General features: G+C 40.6%; 1 protein-coding gene across 1 annotated transcript; it reads left to right on the plus strand.

Moving 5' to 3' along the window:
• The first annotated feature begins 368 nt into the window (after nt 1-368).
• kcng2 (potassium voltage-gated channel, subfamily G, member 2) lies at nt 369-13,581 on the plus strand. The gene is made up of 2 exons (XM_067976687.1): nt 369-1,177; nt 12,335-13,581. Exons 1-2 carry the CDS (start codon nt 440-442, stop codon nt 13,136-13,138), a joined length of 1,542 nt encoding a protein of 513 aa, XP_067832788.1. The 5' UTR covers nt 369-439; the 3' UTR covers nt 13,139-13,581.
• The last annotated feature ends 2,548 nt before the right edge of the window (nt 13,582-16,129 follow it).

Genomic DNA, 16,129 nt, shown 5'->3' on the forward strand with positions numbered 1-16,129 from the left:
GTTTGGTTCATTGGAGACTCAGTCCACTTACCAAGAAGCTTGCATCATATCAGAGGACTTTCACTGTGTATTCAGGGATAGTCCTACCCCCATAGCATTCTATTGTTTTCTTTTCCTGTCCATGAAGAGAAAGCAATAAGAAATTCTTCCCATTACCAACAACCAGGTGAGTTTTGAAAAAACAAGAAGAAAAAGACAAAGTAAAACAAAGACGGGAGAAAAGAGAGAATACATTAATGCCACTTGACTATTCCCAGTGTCCCATGTGACAGATAGAGCCTCATACTTTTAGCCATGTCTATGTTTTGACTGAATAGGGATGTGATTATTTTGTTTTAAAATCAATCTTTTCTCATTTCAGATGCAACAATTTTATTTCATTGGGTCATTTTCCATGAGGTAGAGCGACTAGTTCTGCAAGGCAGTAGATAAAATTACGATGGCTCTACTAGCTGAGGGCAGATCTGAGCGGGAACTCAACACGTTCACTTGCACCTTGGAGAACGTGGAGATCCGCACCAAGAAGGGAATTTATTACCAAAAAGCCAAACTGCTTCAACCAGTTGAGGATGTCTGCTGCATCACCGAACTCAACGACAGAACTCCGTATGTGCTCGTTAATGTTGGAGGCATTAAGTATAGGATTCCATGGACTACACTTGACCAGTTCCCATTAACACGTCTAGGCAAACTTAAAGCATGCAGCAATTATGATGAAATCATGGACATCTGTGACGATTACGATATAAAGCACAATGAATTTTTCTTTGATCGCAATCCTTGTGCCTTCAGAATTATTATGACTTTCCTGACAGCTGGGAAACTGAGGCTCCTCAGAGAAATGTGTGCTCTTTCCTTTCAGGAGGAGCTGGTTTATTGGGGCATTGAGGATGAAAATCTGGAGTGGTGTTGTCGCCGTAAACTGTATCAAAAAGTAGAGGATCTAGAAGAAATCAAGGGGGATTACGAAGTGCTACTTACCGAAGAAACACAGGGTGCCTTTGATGACACGACTCGCCTGGGTCATTGTATGAAGAACCTCAGGGACATGGTGGAAAATCCAGATTCAGGGATCCCAGGGAAGATCTTTGCTTGCCTTTCTGTTATATTTGTGACGATCACCACAGTAAGTCTCTGCATCAGCACCATGCCTGATCTGAGAGAAGAAGAGGAGCGGGTAAGTCTCCTAATACTGTTAAAGTTCAGCTTCAAACTGCTATATCGGTGCAGTAAACATTACTATTTTAGGTTACTTGCTGTTTTATAAATAATTCTACATGTAAAAGTACAATTCTTTCACTTTTCTTTTGTAACAAAATTTAAGCATCTTTGTCTGGTGGATTATTTATTGATTTTCATCGGTCCACCATTGGTGGCCATGCCTTTAGCTGCCTAGGCCCTAAACTTTCCTGCATTACAACAGTGACTACATCTCAAGAAGTAATTCATTGGCTGTAAAGTGCTTTGGGACATCCTGAGGTTGTGAAAGGCGCTATAAGCTCTGGAATTCCGTCCGTAATCCTCTCCGCCTCTATATCTCTCCTCCTTTAAGATGCTCCTTAAAACCTACCTCTTTGACCAAGCTTTTGGTCACCTGTCCCAATATCTCCTTTGTGGCTCGGTGCCAAATTTTGTTTGGTAATCGCTCCTGTGAAGCGCCTTGGGACTTTTTACTATGTTAAAGGCACTATATAAATGCAAGTTGTTGTTGTTTTTCTTTCTTGCTGGTCTCGGCACCCACAGGGTTAATAATTGGTTACTGTTAACCAAGTGTTTGGAACTTATCAATGGCTCAAGCCATCCCATTCAATTCAAACAGCCGAGGTGATTGACATCCTGGGAGTCTTATTAAATTAATAGATTTAATTGACAGCTGTATCTCTGTTGAAGACTTGGAGTCAGGTCTGTGAGAGGGGTGGTGCCATGATTCTCTGTAGACTTTTTGATGGGCAGATCCATAGCCAAGAGCTACTGGTTGTCGGTTTATAATTAGCTGCCTGTGCTTACTTCACAAATCAGTCTGAGGCAATGAGGAGTCCGGGACTAATCAGAAGGGTCCATGGTAACATATAGTCAGGTAACAACTATGTTTCTAGAGTCCATTTTATGTTGACAATTAGTGTGGGAGAAGTGTTTTGACATTTTGAGAATGGTAATGTTTTTATGTACTCTAAATACACTATTTGTGTTGAGTTCTTTTCATTTGTCTGTTTAATATCTAATAGATTTTTCTGTTGGCTCATTGTGTGAGCTGTGGTCTGGTGGAGTCTATATTATTCCACTTATTGAAGTCAAGGGGATCACAAGGCAGCAATATATATTCTCGTAAATCAGGTTGCAATAACAACAACAACTACTACAACAACTTGCATTTATATACTTGCCTTTAACATAGTAAAACGTCCCAGAGCGCTTCACAGGAGCGTTATCAGACAAAAATTGACACCGAGCCACATAAGGAGATATTAGGACAGGTGACCAAAATTTGGTCAAAGAGGTAGGTTTTAAGGAGCGGCTTAAAGGAGGAGCGAGAGGTGGAGGGTGGAGAGATTTAGGGAGGGAATTCCAAAGCTTATGGAGGGGCAAAGGAAATTGGGGATGCACAAGAGAAAAAAGAAAAGAAAGATAGACTTGCATTTCGTCCCCATGGATTGGAAGGTAGCAAATGTAAACCTGCTAATCAAGAAAGGAGGGAGAGAGAAAACAGCGAACTACGGGCCAGTTAGCCTGACATCAATAGTATGGGAAATGCTAGAATCTATTATTAAGGAAGGATGTAACCAATCCGTTAACCAATCCTCAATCCATGCTAATATATTACCCCCAATCCCGTGAGCCCTAATCTTGTGTAACAACTTCTTATCCAATGTCTTTTGAAAATCCAAATATACGACATCCACTGGTTCCTCCTTATCTACCCTGCTAGTTACATCTTCAAAAAAAATCTAATAGATCTGTCAAACACGATTTCCCTTTCAGAAAACCGTGTTGACTCTGCCTAAAGATATTATGATTTTCTAAGTGCCCTGTTACTACATCCTAAATAATAGATTCTAGCATTTTCCCTACTATTGAAGTCAGGCTAACTGGCCTGTAGTTCCCTATTTTCTCTAATAGCGGGGTTACATTTGCTACCTTTCAATCTACGGGGACCGTTCCAAATTCTAGGGAATTCTGAAAGACCTAAACCAATGCATCCACTATCTCTGCAGCCATCTCCTTTAAAACCCTAGGATGTAGGCCATCAGGTCCAAGGGATTTTTCGGCTTTTAGTCCCATTAATTTCGCCAACACTTTTTCTTTGCTAATCTTAATTGCTTTAATTTTCTCACTCTCATTAGACCCTTGGTTCCCGTTATTTCCGGTATGCTTTTTGTGCCTTCTACTATTTGTCTAACGTCTCTGCCATTTCCTTATTCCCCATTATAATTTCTCCTGTCACAGCCTCTAAGGCTGTAAGGATGTTTACTCTTGCTACTCTCTTCCTTTTTACATACTTGCAGACGCTCTTACAATCTGTTTTTATATTTCTTGCTGATATTTCAATTTTCTCTCTCTTTATCAATTTCTTGGTCATCCTTTGCTGATTTCTAAAACCTTCCCAATCATCAAGTTTATTACACTTTTTGGCAACGTTGTAAGCCTCTTCTTTTAATCTAATACTATCCTGAACTTCTCTAGTTAGCCACAGTTGGATCATTTTTCCCATGGAGTTTTTATTCTTCAAAGTAATGTATATTCATTGAGAATTATGAATTATTTCTTTAAATGTACGCCATTGCTTATCTACCGTCATATCTTTTAATCTAATTTCCCAATCTACCTCAGCCAACTCTCCCCTCATACCCACATAATTGGCTTTGTTTAAATTTAAGACCCTTGTTTTGGACTTAACTACATCACTCTCAAACTCAATATGAAATTCTACCATAATGAGCCGGGACTTGCTCAGAGCGGTATGGCAACATTCGCAGCAGCTCCTGTGAATTAAATGTACAAATTTTACTCACTGCGGGCTCCGTGGCATAGACTTGCGTGATTTGGAAGTTTTCAAGAAATACACGACATCAACACAGCCTCTGGACAGCATGGGTTGATTCTCATGGGAAATGTCTGTGAGAAAGGAAGACACGCCCACAAAATCTGTCAGGAAGAGAAGTCGCACCCACAAGCAAAGTTCATTCATTTAAAATAATATTCTGCAAGTCATTGTCAATAAAAATTTTATTTTTTTAATAAAAAGCCAAAGAACTAATTTAAATTAAAGAGACAGAAGTGAAAAGTAAAAAAAAAGTAACATTTTTTAATTTAAACTTTTTTTAATGTCAAAGAAATATTACAATAAGGAGTAATATGAGGCTGCACATTTTTAAAATTTATTTTTTATTTGTTTGGCAGTCATTAAGAGTCATTGTGCTTTTAAAAAGTAGCGTAGACCTGGTATTTTTCAGCGTACCTTTTGGTGATGTAAGTGGTTACGTTCCAGCTTTACGATTTTTCAGTGATTTCAATGATTATGGCGTGCGATTCCCCTTTAATTCGCAGCTGTCAAATCACCGACAAACCAATAGGAGCAAGTTCACGATTTCCGGGTTTTAGTGCGCATGTGCAAATACGTGAACTTGCTCCTTCGATTCACTGTCAGAGAAACAGGACGCCATTAAGGAACGGCGTTCACATGTGAGTAATTTCTGCCCCATTATGATCATCCCTGGAGGATCCTTATCTATAAGATCACTAATTAACCCTGTCTCATTACACAATACCAGATCTAAAATAGCCTGTTCCCTAGTTGGTTCCTCGACATATTGTTCTCCATAACTTTTGCCAATTTGGTTTGCCCAGTCTATATGAAGATTAAAGTCCCCCACAATTATTGCATTACCCTTGTTATATGCTCCTCTAATTTCCTGATTTACACTCTGTCCAACACTGTAACTACTTTTAGGGGGCCTATAAACTACTCCCAGAAGTGTTTTCTGCCCCTTGTTATTTCTTAACTCCACCCATACTGATTCTATATCCTGATTTTCTGAGCTAAGATCCTTTCTCACTACTGTCTTTATCTCATCCTTTATTATCTGGACTACCCGCCCCCTCCTTTTCTATTTTGCCGATCTTTTCTAAAAGTCTAGTACCCTGGAATATTTAGTTCCCAACCATGATAACAACCTTTGGTATTGTTGGTTGAAGGAGAAACATTGGCTGGGGACAACTCCCCTGCTCCTGTATGAAATAATGCCATAGGATCTTTTATGTCCACATGAGAGGGCAGATGGGATCCTGGTTTAACAGTACAGCACTCACTCAATACTGCACTGGAGTATCAGTCTGGATTTTGTGCTCTAATTCCTGGGGCGGGACTTGAACCCACAACCTTCTGATTCAGAAGCAAGAGTGCTATCCACTGAGCCACAGCTGATATGCAAGAGGCTAGAATCAGAGGATGTAGAGTTCCCGGAGGGTTGTGGGGCTGGACGAGATTAGGGAGGGGTGAGGCAATCGAGGGATTTGAAGACGATGATAAGGGCTCTCTGTTTGACCCCTGTGTTTTCCTTCATTTATCTAGAAATTGGGCAGGAAAAGGTACACACTTGTTCATAAGGGACATGTAGTTCACCAATGGGAACGGTCAGTGATACTGAACCCAATAAAAATACCAAGCTTAAAAACCCCTCAAAGAAGCTTAAATAGATTCAGGCAACAGATGTTACTCCTTCCCTGTTTTTTCCATCTAGCGATGCTTGACATGATTACTGGAGATTCCATTCTCTGGCTGTGGAATCAGCTCTTTGCTGTGTGACTTAAGGAAGCTCACGTTATTTTTAAAAGAAAGATTGAACAGGATAGCTGGTTTAGAATACGCTGTTCTGCGCAACTTAAAATAAACCTTCTTACCAAACTTGCTTCAGAAAAGTTCAGAATCAGGCTGTTCACTAGTATCATTTTCCTTCTCAGATTAGACTTACTGATTTAAATTGACTGCAGCTGTAAAATCAATTGTAATGCATTTAAATCTTAGAATTACCAAGTGTCTTCTGATTTAATGAACGTTCTGCTTCAGGACGGCCTGATCGCTAAAGGTAATCAAGCAAAACTCCAGGGGGTATAGATAGCTCCACGTAAAGAAAAATTATTTTGCTAAACTGTTACTTTAAATCTCTAAAGTTTAGTAAAATAATTTTCCTTAACTATATACATAGAGCAAAATATATCTCCAGAATATTTGGAATCTCTACTCAGCTTTGGCCAGTTAGTCTCAATAAATACTAGTGGGCAGGTCTCCCCTGGATCCAAAGCAAGGGGAATCAATTGCTTCATCTCTGTACAGTTTTGTCCAGAGCACCAACAACACTAACAGTCAGGTGAGTTGTTACACTGCAAAAACTAGGCAACAAATAGATTGATATTGAGCTGGTGGCTACACAACAACAACAACTTGCATTTATATAGCACCTTTAATGTAGTAAAACGTCCAAAGGTGCTTCACAGGAGCGTTATCAAACAAAATTTGAAACCAAACCACATAAGGAGATATTAGGAGATGACCAAAAGCTTGGTCAAAGAGGTAGGTTTTAAGGAGTGTCTTAAAGGAGGAGAGAGAGGCAGAGAGGTTTAAGGAGGGATTTCTAGAGCTTAGGACCTAGGCAATGGTGGAGCGACGAAAATCGAGGATGCGCAAGGGTCCAGAATTGGAGGAGTTCAGAGATCTCAGAGGGTTGTAGGGTTGGTGGAGGTTACAGAGATAGGGAGGGGTGAGGTCACGGAAGGATTTGAAAACCAGGATGAGAATTTTTAAATCAAGGAGTTGCCAGACTAGTATCCAATGTAGGTCAGCGAGCACAGGAGTGATGAATGAGCAGGACCTGATGCGAGTCAGGATATGGGCTGCAAAGTTTTGGATGAGTTCAAGTTGACAGAGGGTGCAAGGTGGGAGGCTGGCCAGGAGAGCATTGGAATAGTCAAGTCTAGAAGTAACAAAGGCATGGATGAAGTTTTCGGCAGCAGATGAGCTGGGGGTGGGGGAGGGTGGGGAATGGGGGAGGCAACTGGCGATATTACGGCGGTCTTGGTGATAGAGAGGATATTTTGTCTAAATAGCGCTAGTGTGGTGCACATTATATCTTCCATGGGAAAATCAACAATTCCATTTAGCTTCCTTTCCTGATTCCGAAGTATTGAAGGCCTTCGTCATTTTAAACTTAATTATGTTATACAAATGTTTTAGAAGTGACTTACCCTACAAGGATTGTGAAATATTTATTGTTTGGAGATGATGTCAGTTATTATCCATTACAAAATATCCATGGATCCTGGAACTGTGGATCATTACTAAACATATATAATGACTTTGTCTCGGGACAGCTATTAAGGATCAAACTGTTATGTATTGAAATTCAAATGGTTAATCTGCAAAAGGAAACCAGCTTTCTTTTCGTCAGAAATTATTCCTTGCATTAAGAACCTTGTAATTTAAATAGATGACTGGTCTCATTAGCAGGAGAAAGTCATTTAATCCTGCTGATGACACAGCTTGCCCTAACCAAAAAAGCATTTTGATTAGAACAACCCACATGATAAATTATGTGATACACAAGCTTGCTAATTATCTGAACCGCTTTTGCAGTAATGTGCTAGAAATTAATCCCCAGTCAATGCGTTCTAATAAGCAAGCAATTGTTTTAGAATGCTGATTATTTGAATGCTATTTTGAAACCTGCCAATAACAGTACATGAAAGAAAATATAATACAGCACAAGCTCATAGTTTATAGTTTATAGAGATGAGAATTTTTTTTACTCTGCGAGTTATTATGATCTGGAATGCACTGCCTGAAAGGGTGGTGGAAGCAGATTCAATAGAGACTTTCAAAAGGGAATTGGATAAATAATTCAAGGGGAAAAATTGCAGGGTTACGGGGAAAGAACAAGGGAGTGGGACTAATTGAATAGCCAAGATAGCCAAGGCTTTTTTGACAGCACCTCCCAAACCTCTACCACCTAGAAGGACAAGAGCAGCAGGTACATGGGAACAACACCACCTGCACGTTCCCCTCCAAGTCACACACCATCCCGACTTGGAAATATATCATCGTTCCTTCATCGTGACTGGGTCAAAATCCTGGAACTCGCTTCCTAACAGCACTGTGGGAGAACCTTCACCACACGGACTGCAGCGGTTCAAGAAGGCGGCTCACCACCACCTTCTCAAGGGCAATTAGGGATGGGCAATAAATGCCGGCCTCGCCAGCGACGCCCACATCCCGTAAACGAATTTTAAAAAAGAGCCGGCACAAGCACGATGGGCCGAATGGTCTCCTTCTGTGCTGTAAGAGTCTATTATACAAAAGGGCTGCTTTGCTTCCATTCAGTTAATATTTATAAACAAAACAAAAATGTCTCTAAAAGGCAGCTACTTATAAGAGCTACTCCAGTGCCGGTATGCAGTACCGTTTTTCTGACTGTGCCTGCAACTCAGAGCACAATAGGATTATTCTGCCATGTGTCTGATGTACCAGTACAGTGTAAAACACTTAGCCAATTCTTTGCCCTGCTGGTTTTACCCTTTCTACTATAATCCCAGATATCATTGCAACCAGGTTTTAAGACTTGCGCAGGTCTCTTCCTACACAGCTGTAGTTTCTGCATGTGTTGTATAACTAATGGCTGTTAACTGGAATTCTGTCAGGAAAATTAAATCATCCCCTTTGTCAGGACATCTCCATACAGTAAACTATATTCAATGATGAAAATTAAAAATTCTATTTGTCAGGTCATCTCTATTTAGCAAACTATATTCTCTGATGAAAGTTAAATCATCCCAATTGTCAGGTCATCTCCATATAGCAAAATCTATCAATTCTGTTCCCAGATCTAAAGCTTTTTTCCTGTTGGACTAAGCATCCTTTACTTATGATCCCCTGTGTTTGTTCATGTGTGACTATAAAAATAAATGCTTACTAAGTATGACAATATTTACATTGTTCTGATATTTTGCTAAATGGTTAGTGGCATTAGTTATACGAATACTTAGTTGCATTAGTTATAAATGGTTATCCAGACTGTTGTGCCTCATTAATCCACAAGTTCCAGGGTGGGCTCCCTGTATTGAAAATTGGTAGTTTGTCATTGTCTGGTTGTATCACTATCAAGGATGCACATTACAGCCAGTTAATGTACTATTAAATAGATAGTCTCTCTCATATTCCTGTAGATGACTAGTCTTGCTCATTTTTTTCCCTATCTACATACAAATATTTTTTTTCCCCTGTAAAGAACTGGAATTCCCAGAAACGAGAAGATGTTATACATATCAGCAATAAATTAATGTCTGAAAATATTTTTCCAGTAACAGAATAGCTCAATTAATTCTTAATATCTGTAAATGCTTTCTGTACTTTTGCTCTCTGACCTAAGGAGATCATAACCAAGAAATTACTATTGCTGATATTAATTGACAAATTGTATGATATTCCTCCATTTGCTGTTTTAATGGAAGCATTAATTTAAAATACATTTTATAAAATAAAATAAATTTTATAACATAAATAAATGTATAATCTATGAACATTATTTTAACAGAGAAGTTAATCTATTTAAAATAAATGATTTAAGGGCTCTGTTATAATAGCGGAGAGAGGAATATAATACAATTGCTTTAAGCCTTTGTCTTTTAATATCAGCAAAGAGTCATTTTTAGACTAATACCTGCCTCAGTGTGTAAACTCAGACCACTTACTAGTATTTATAATGATCATCTACGTATACAGTAATAGTCAGTACAGTACAGTCATAACATGTTATTGAGCTGTCTGCATGAGAATTTTATCTCCCACAACTATCAAGGTTAGTAATCAGATCTCTGCAGTTTGCAACATTGGACCTAGTACATAAGACTCAAACAGTACAAGAAAAATGCTTATAAATATATTCACTGCTTGATCAGTCAGGCTATTTTTGAATATGAATGTGATTAAATTAACTTATGTTAGGGAATTCCTACTGGCTGTATATAGGACTATGTGGTGTCACACCTAATCATATAAAGCAGAAGGTTCCATATTTAATTCCTGCTTCATACTGAGTTAACCAGTTTCTGCTAGGGTGGCAGAAACTGAGGAGAGATTTGAGATACTGGACTATTTTCACTGGAAAAGAAAAGGGTAAGAGAAGATTTAACAAAGGCTTTTAAAATTATTAAGGGTTTTGATAGGCTAATAGTGAAAATTTCCTCAGGTTGGGGAGGCAGTGATGAGGGGGGGGGTCATCACTTAAAATTGTCACTGAGAGGAAAGAGAGAGGTTAGGAGAAACTTTAGGGGAAAATTGGATAAATATTTGAATCAAATAAAGAAACAGGGATATCAGAAGAGGGCAGGGCAGTGGGATTAGTTTTGCATTGCTCTCGTAAACAGCCAGCACAGACTCAATGGGCCAAATGGCCCTCTTCTGTACTGTAAACCTATATGGTTCCTGTCCTTAGAGCATTTAGCTTTTCTTTTCAGTTGGTAAATTCTAACTGCCTAGTGTGGATCTGAGCCAGGAATGTCTGGGGTTCAGTGCCTGGTTTGTGCTGAGTTAACTGATCTCTGCTGACTTGACGTTATGATTGGCCTCGGCACTTATGAAATAGGAAGGAAAAAAATTAGTTAGGGTTCCTGCTCCTGATTACTGTCCAGTGACCTTTGCTGCGAAGAGATTGGCTGGGAATTTCCCCAGAGCTGCTTCCGTTCCGCTGCTGTAACCTTGCCAGAATTGCGGCGTAAACGGGGATCCTGCTGCACGTCCTGCGAAGTTAAGGCAGCGGAGCGGGAGCAGCTCCGAGGAGATATTTGGCCATTGTCGGGGTCAGATAGGGTGTGATGCTTCCCGTGATTCTGGAGCCTGCTGACATTCTCTGCCTTGGCTCATAATTAAAGAATCACACCTTGGGATGAGGTATCAGAGGATGGCCAGCACTTGTGAACGATATCTCAACATGAGTCAACATCATCAGGAAAGGAGGTGAGAAAATGGGATGTAGGACTCTATGAACTAAGAATTCCAATAAATGTGTTCAATATAATTTCATAAACCATTGTTGGTTTGGATTTATTGCCTAGACTTTTATTATGTGCTTTTAATAGTCATTTCCCACTGTAAATGTCAGACTAACGGATGTATAATTACTAGGTACATGCTTCTGACCTGACCTTTCAAAGTGTGGAATCATATTAACTGCTTTCTAGTCCTCTGGTACCACCATATTTCTTATGAGTTTTGCACAGATTTCCGATACCACTGTATGCTCTTCCACCTTCATCTCTCTAAGTTCTCCCAGATGCATTTCAAATAGGCTTGGTGATTTATGAAGCTTTGAGTACTCTAATGTCATAACCATCATTTTATTGCTAATTATTTTCTTCATGACTTCTGTTGCATTACCCACTACTTTGGTACCTGTGTGGGGATATGTCCAGTATCCTCTGTAATCAAAACTGTTGTGCAAAAATCATTTAAAGGACATGTGTTGTATGGTCAACTTCCTTCAATAGCAATACTTTACCAGCCCTGAAAGGTTTTAGTAGCAGCACGTAAGACTGCATCTCTAAGTGAGTGGCAATCAGTGAGCCCAGTTCCCAGTCAAATGACCAAGAAGGAAGAGAGTCGCTAATGAAAAAAATCTCCTGTAGTGGATCCCACACTATCATATCATTCTACTTCTCTCTATTCTCCCTTTCTTTCCTCAAGGTATTGAGTCTTGCTGGAAGCAGTTCCATGAATTGTAACAGCCCTTCGATATCTCGCAGATATTTGTGAGGCAGACAGTGAGTGCTGGAAAGCTATTCCCATCATGAAGGACATCACAGTCAAGCATGGTCCTATCCTCACCAGACATCCACATGGATGCCATAAGCACTTTGCAGCACTGGTCACTGGATTGCAGGAACCCTGGCTGATTTTCCCCCTAATTACACAAGAACATAAGAAATAGGAACAGGAGTAGGCCATACAGTCCCTCAATCAGATCATGGCTGATTGTCAACCTCAACTCCACTTTTCTGCCCGATCCCCAAATCCCTTGATTCCCCTAGAGTCCAAAAATCTATTGTGCCCTATCTAACTGCTGACCCAGCTGAGATCAGCTAACTCAACACTGACCAGTGATCAAACTTGGGACCTTCCTTGTTCTGTATGGCCCAGTACCATACCATGGAGTGCATTCACCCTTTAAGTCACTGGGGGAACTTAGTAATCAGCTTATCAATCAAAAATCATTAGAAATAGAAAATGTTACATCTTCACCAGGTGTTCGCATAAAACTATTTTGATTTTTCTTTTCTCTTTTTTTTCCAGGGCGAATGCTCCCAGAAGTGTTACAACATATTTGTACTAGAAACAATCTGCGTGGCCTGGTTTTCATTAGAGTTTCTGCTGCGATTTATCCAAGCACAGAGCAAATGTGCGTTTCTGAGAACTCCTCTAAACCTCATCGACATAATGGCCATTTTGCCTTATTACATCAGCCTGACTATAGATGCCGTTTCAGTCGATGGGAACCCAAGTAGTCCTGGAAATTTAGATTTGGAAAAAGTAGGCCTTGTCCTCCGAGTTCTGCGTGCTTTGAGGATTTTGTATGTGATGAGGTTGGTTCGTCATTCCCTTGGCCTGCAGACCCTGGGACTCACAGTCCAACGATGCACACGGGAATTTGGCCTCCTTCTTCTCTTTCTCTGTGTGGCCATGGCACTGTTCTCACCTCTGGTATTTTTAGCTGAAAGTGAACTGGGTGCCAAACATGAATTCACCAGCATCCCAAGCAGCTACTGGTGGGCTGTGATCTCTATGACAACTGTGGGTTACGGAGACATGGTGCCACGGAGTATACCTGGGCAGGTGGTAGCTTTGAGCAGCATCCTGAGTGGCATTCTCCTCATGGCCTTCCCAGTTACCTCGATCTTTCACACCTTCTCCCGTTCATACATGGAGCTCAAAGATCAGCAGCAGCGCATGTCAAGCAACAAAGTCCAGCTCAAAGGGAACACCATATCCCAAAACAGTGACAGCTCTCAGGAACCAGACATCTCATTTCCAGCAGACCTTGGAGCCTCTCCACTTCAGAAAAAAAGGAGAATAATTACACAGAAGGTTGCAGACTGAAGACCATTGATCAAAGACCTCCAGTTCTTTTCAAGTAGGGGAGGACCACCAGCTCCACACAAAAGTTGTCGTTGAAATAGATGTTTATCTTACCATATCTATATTTGTGATTGATGTGTTAATATGGCTGGGCTGATGGCCAATTTAAAACACAAAGAAAAGGCAATAGGAAACATCTGTAGACTGTAATACTGCATATGAGTAACCCAACTGAGAAACTCATTTTACATGTTAGTTTTGTAGAGCTTCAAGTGGAAAATCAAATTATGCTCAAGTGCTTTGCAGTTAAAGATTTCTGATAGATTGTGATATTGCTGGCACGGTGCATGTTCTGATATTCTACTTTTGTTTCATTCTGGTGGGTGCATTCTTTAACTAATTTAGTTAATCAGGACCTACGCTTTCCAACATATTAATGTTTTATTGGGAGGTAGAGAATTCAATTCATGATACAGTATTAAAATGCTCTTTTTTATTACTAATTGCAGTAGCCTTCTACTTCTTGTCTAATAATGTCTACTAAGTCTTGATGAAATATTGAGAATTAGCCATGATCAGCTCTTCTGTTCGACTGTTTATTTTAGGAACATGTATTAAAATTGGAAATTAGTCTGGATAATGCATTCTCCCAAAATTTCACAAAGCTTCATCGAAACCAATTAGAAGTAATCATTATACCCGTGAGAAGATATTTTGTAACCTTAAATAAATGCTAGCAGCTGGGGACTGGGTATTGCAATAAATTAGCACATTCAAGTGGATTTTCAGAGGATCCACTCCCAAAGCAGATCAGAGAAGCTGAGGTATCAATGTGCCCAATTCATGGCAATCCAGATTTTCTGATCATTAAAATGAATGCCCAGAGAATCAGGAACACCAGGAATCAGGCACGTTGACCTTCATACCCAGTTCTCCAATCTGTACTCAGAACAGAGGAGCAGGAGTAGGCGATTCAGGTGCTTGATCGGTACCTGAACTCCATTTTTCCGCTTTTGTTCCATATCTGGAGAATTGCAAATGTTACACTCTTGTTCAAAAAAGGTGTAAGGATAAACCCAGCAACTACAGGCCAGTCAGTTTAACCCTGGTGGTGGGGAAACTTTTAGAAACGATAATCCGAGACGAAATTAACAGTCACTTGGACAAGTGCAGATTAATTAGGGAAAGCCAGCACAGATTTATTAAAGGCAAATTGTGCTTAACTAATTTGATTGAGTATTTTGAAGAGGTAACAGAGAGGGTTGATGAGGGCAATGTAGTTGATTTTGTGTATATGGACTTCCAAAAGGCATTTGATAAAGTGGCACATAATAGGCTTGTCAGCAAAGTTGAAGCCCATGGAATAAAAGGGGCAGTGGCAGCATGGTTATGAAATTGCTGAGTGACAGGAAGCAGAGTGTGGTGTTGAACGGTTGATTTTCAGACTGGAGGAAGGTATAGGTGGTGTTCCCCAGGGGTTGGTGCTGGGACCACTGCTTTTCTATATATATAATAATGACTTGGACTTGGGTGTACAGGGCACAATTTCAAAATTTGCAGATGACACAAAACTTGGAAGTGTAGTGAACAGTGAGGAGGATAGTGATAGACTTCAAGAGAACATAGACAGGCTGGTGGAATGGGCAGACAAGTGGCAGATGAAATTTAATGCAGAGAAGTGTGAAGTGATATATTTTGGCAAGAAGAATGAGGAAGGGCAATATAAACTAAAGGGTACAATTCTAAATGGGATGCAGGAACAGAGAGACCTGGGGGTATATGTACACAAATCGTTGAAGGTGGCAGGGCAGGTTGAGAAAGCAGTTAAAAAAGCATACGGGATCCTGGGTTTTATAAATAGAGGCATAGAGTACAAAAGCAAGGAAGTTATGATGAACCTTTATAGAACACTGGTTCAGCCACAACTGGAGTATTGTGTCCAATTCTGGACATCACACTTTAGGAAGGATGTGAAGACCTTAGAGAGGGCGCAGAAAAGATTTACTAGAATGGTTCCAGGGATGAAGGACTTCAGTTAGGTGGATAGACTGGAGAAGCTGGGGTTGTTCTCCTTAGAGCAGAGAAGGTTGAGAGGAGATTTGATAGAGGTGTTCAAAATCATGAGGGATCTAGACAGAGTAATTAGAGAGAAACTGTTTCCATTGGTGGAAGGGTGAAGAACCAGAGGACACAGATTTAAGGCAATCGGCAAAAGAACCAAAGGTGACATGAGGAAAAACTTTTTTACGCAGTGAATGTTTATGATCTGGAATGCACTGCCCGAGGGGGTGGTGGAGGCAGATTCAATGATGGCTTTCAAAAGGGAACTGGATAAGTACTTGAAGGGAAAAAAATTGGAGGACTATGGGGAAAGGGTGGGGGAGTGGGACTAGCTGGATTGTTCTTGCAGAGAGCCAGCATGAGCTTGACGGGCCAAATGGCCTCTTTTAAAAAAAAATTATTCATGGGATGTGGACGTCACTGGCAAGGCCAGCATTTATTGCCCATCCTTAATTGCCCTTGAGAAGGTGGTGGTGAGCCGCCTTCTTGAACCACTGCAGTCCGTGTGGTGAAGGTTCTCCCACAGTGCTGTTAGGTAGGGAATTCCAGGATTTTGACCCAGTGACGATGAAGGAACGGCGATATATTTCCAAGTCAGGATGGTGTGTGACTTGAAGGGGAACGTGCAGGTGGTGATGTTCCCATGCGCCTGCTGCCCTTGTCCTTCTAGGTGGTAGAGGTCGCGGGTTTGGGAGATGCTGTCGAAGAAGCCTTGGCGAGTTGCTGCAGTGCATCTTGTAGATGGTACACACTGCAGCCACAGTGCGCCGGTGGTGGAGGGAGTGAATATTTAAGGTGGTGGATGGGGAGTCAATCATGCAGGCTGGTTTGTCCTGGATGGTGTCAAGCTTCTTGAGTGTTGTTGGAGCTGCACTCATCCAGGCAAGTGGTGCTGTAATCATTCCATGATTCTATCTATCAATACCATTACCTAAAAAAAACTATTGATCT

Source organism: Heptranchias perlo, chromosome 3 (assembly GCF_035084215.1).
Source record: "Heptranchias perlo isolate sHepPer1 chromosome 3, sHepPer1.hap1, whole genome shotgun sequence".
NCBI lineage: Eukaryota > Metazoa > Chordata > Chondrichthyes > Hexanchiformes > Hexanchidae > Heptranchias > Heptranchias perlo.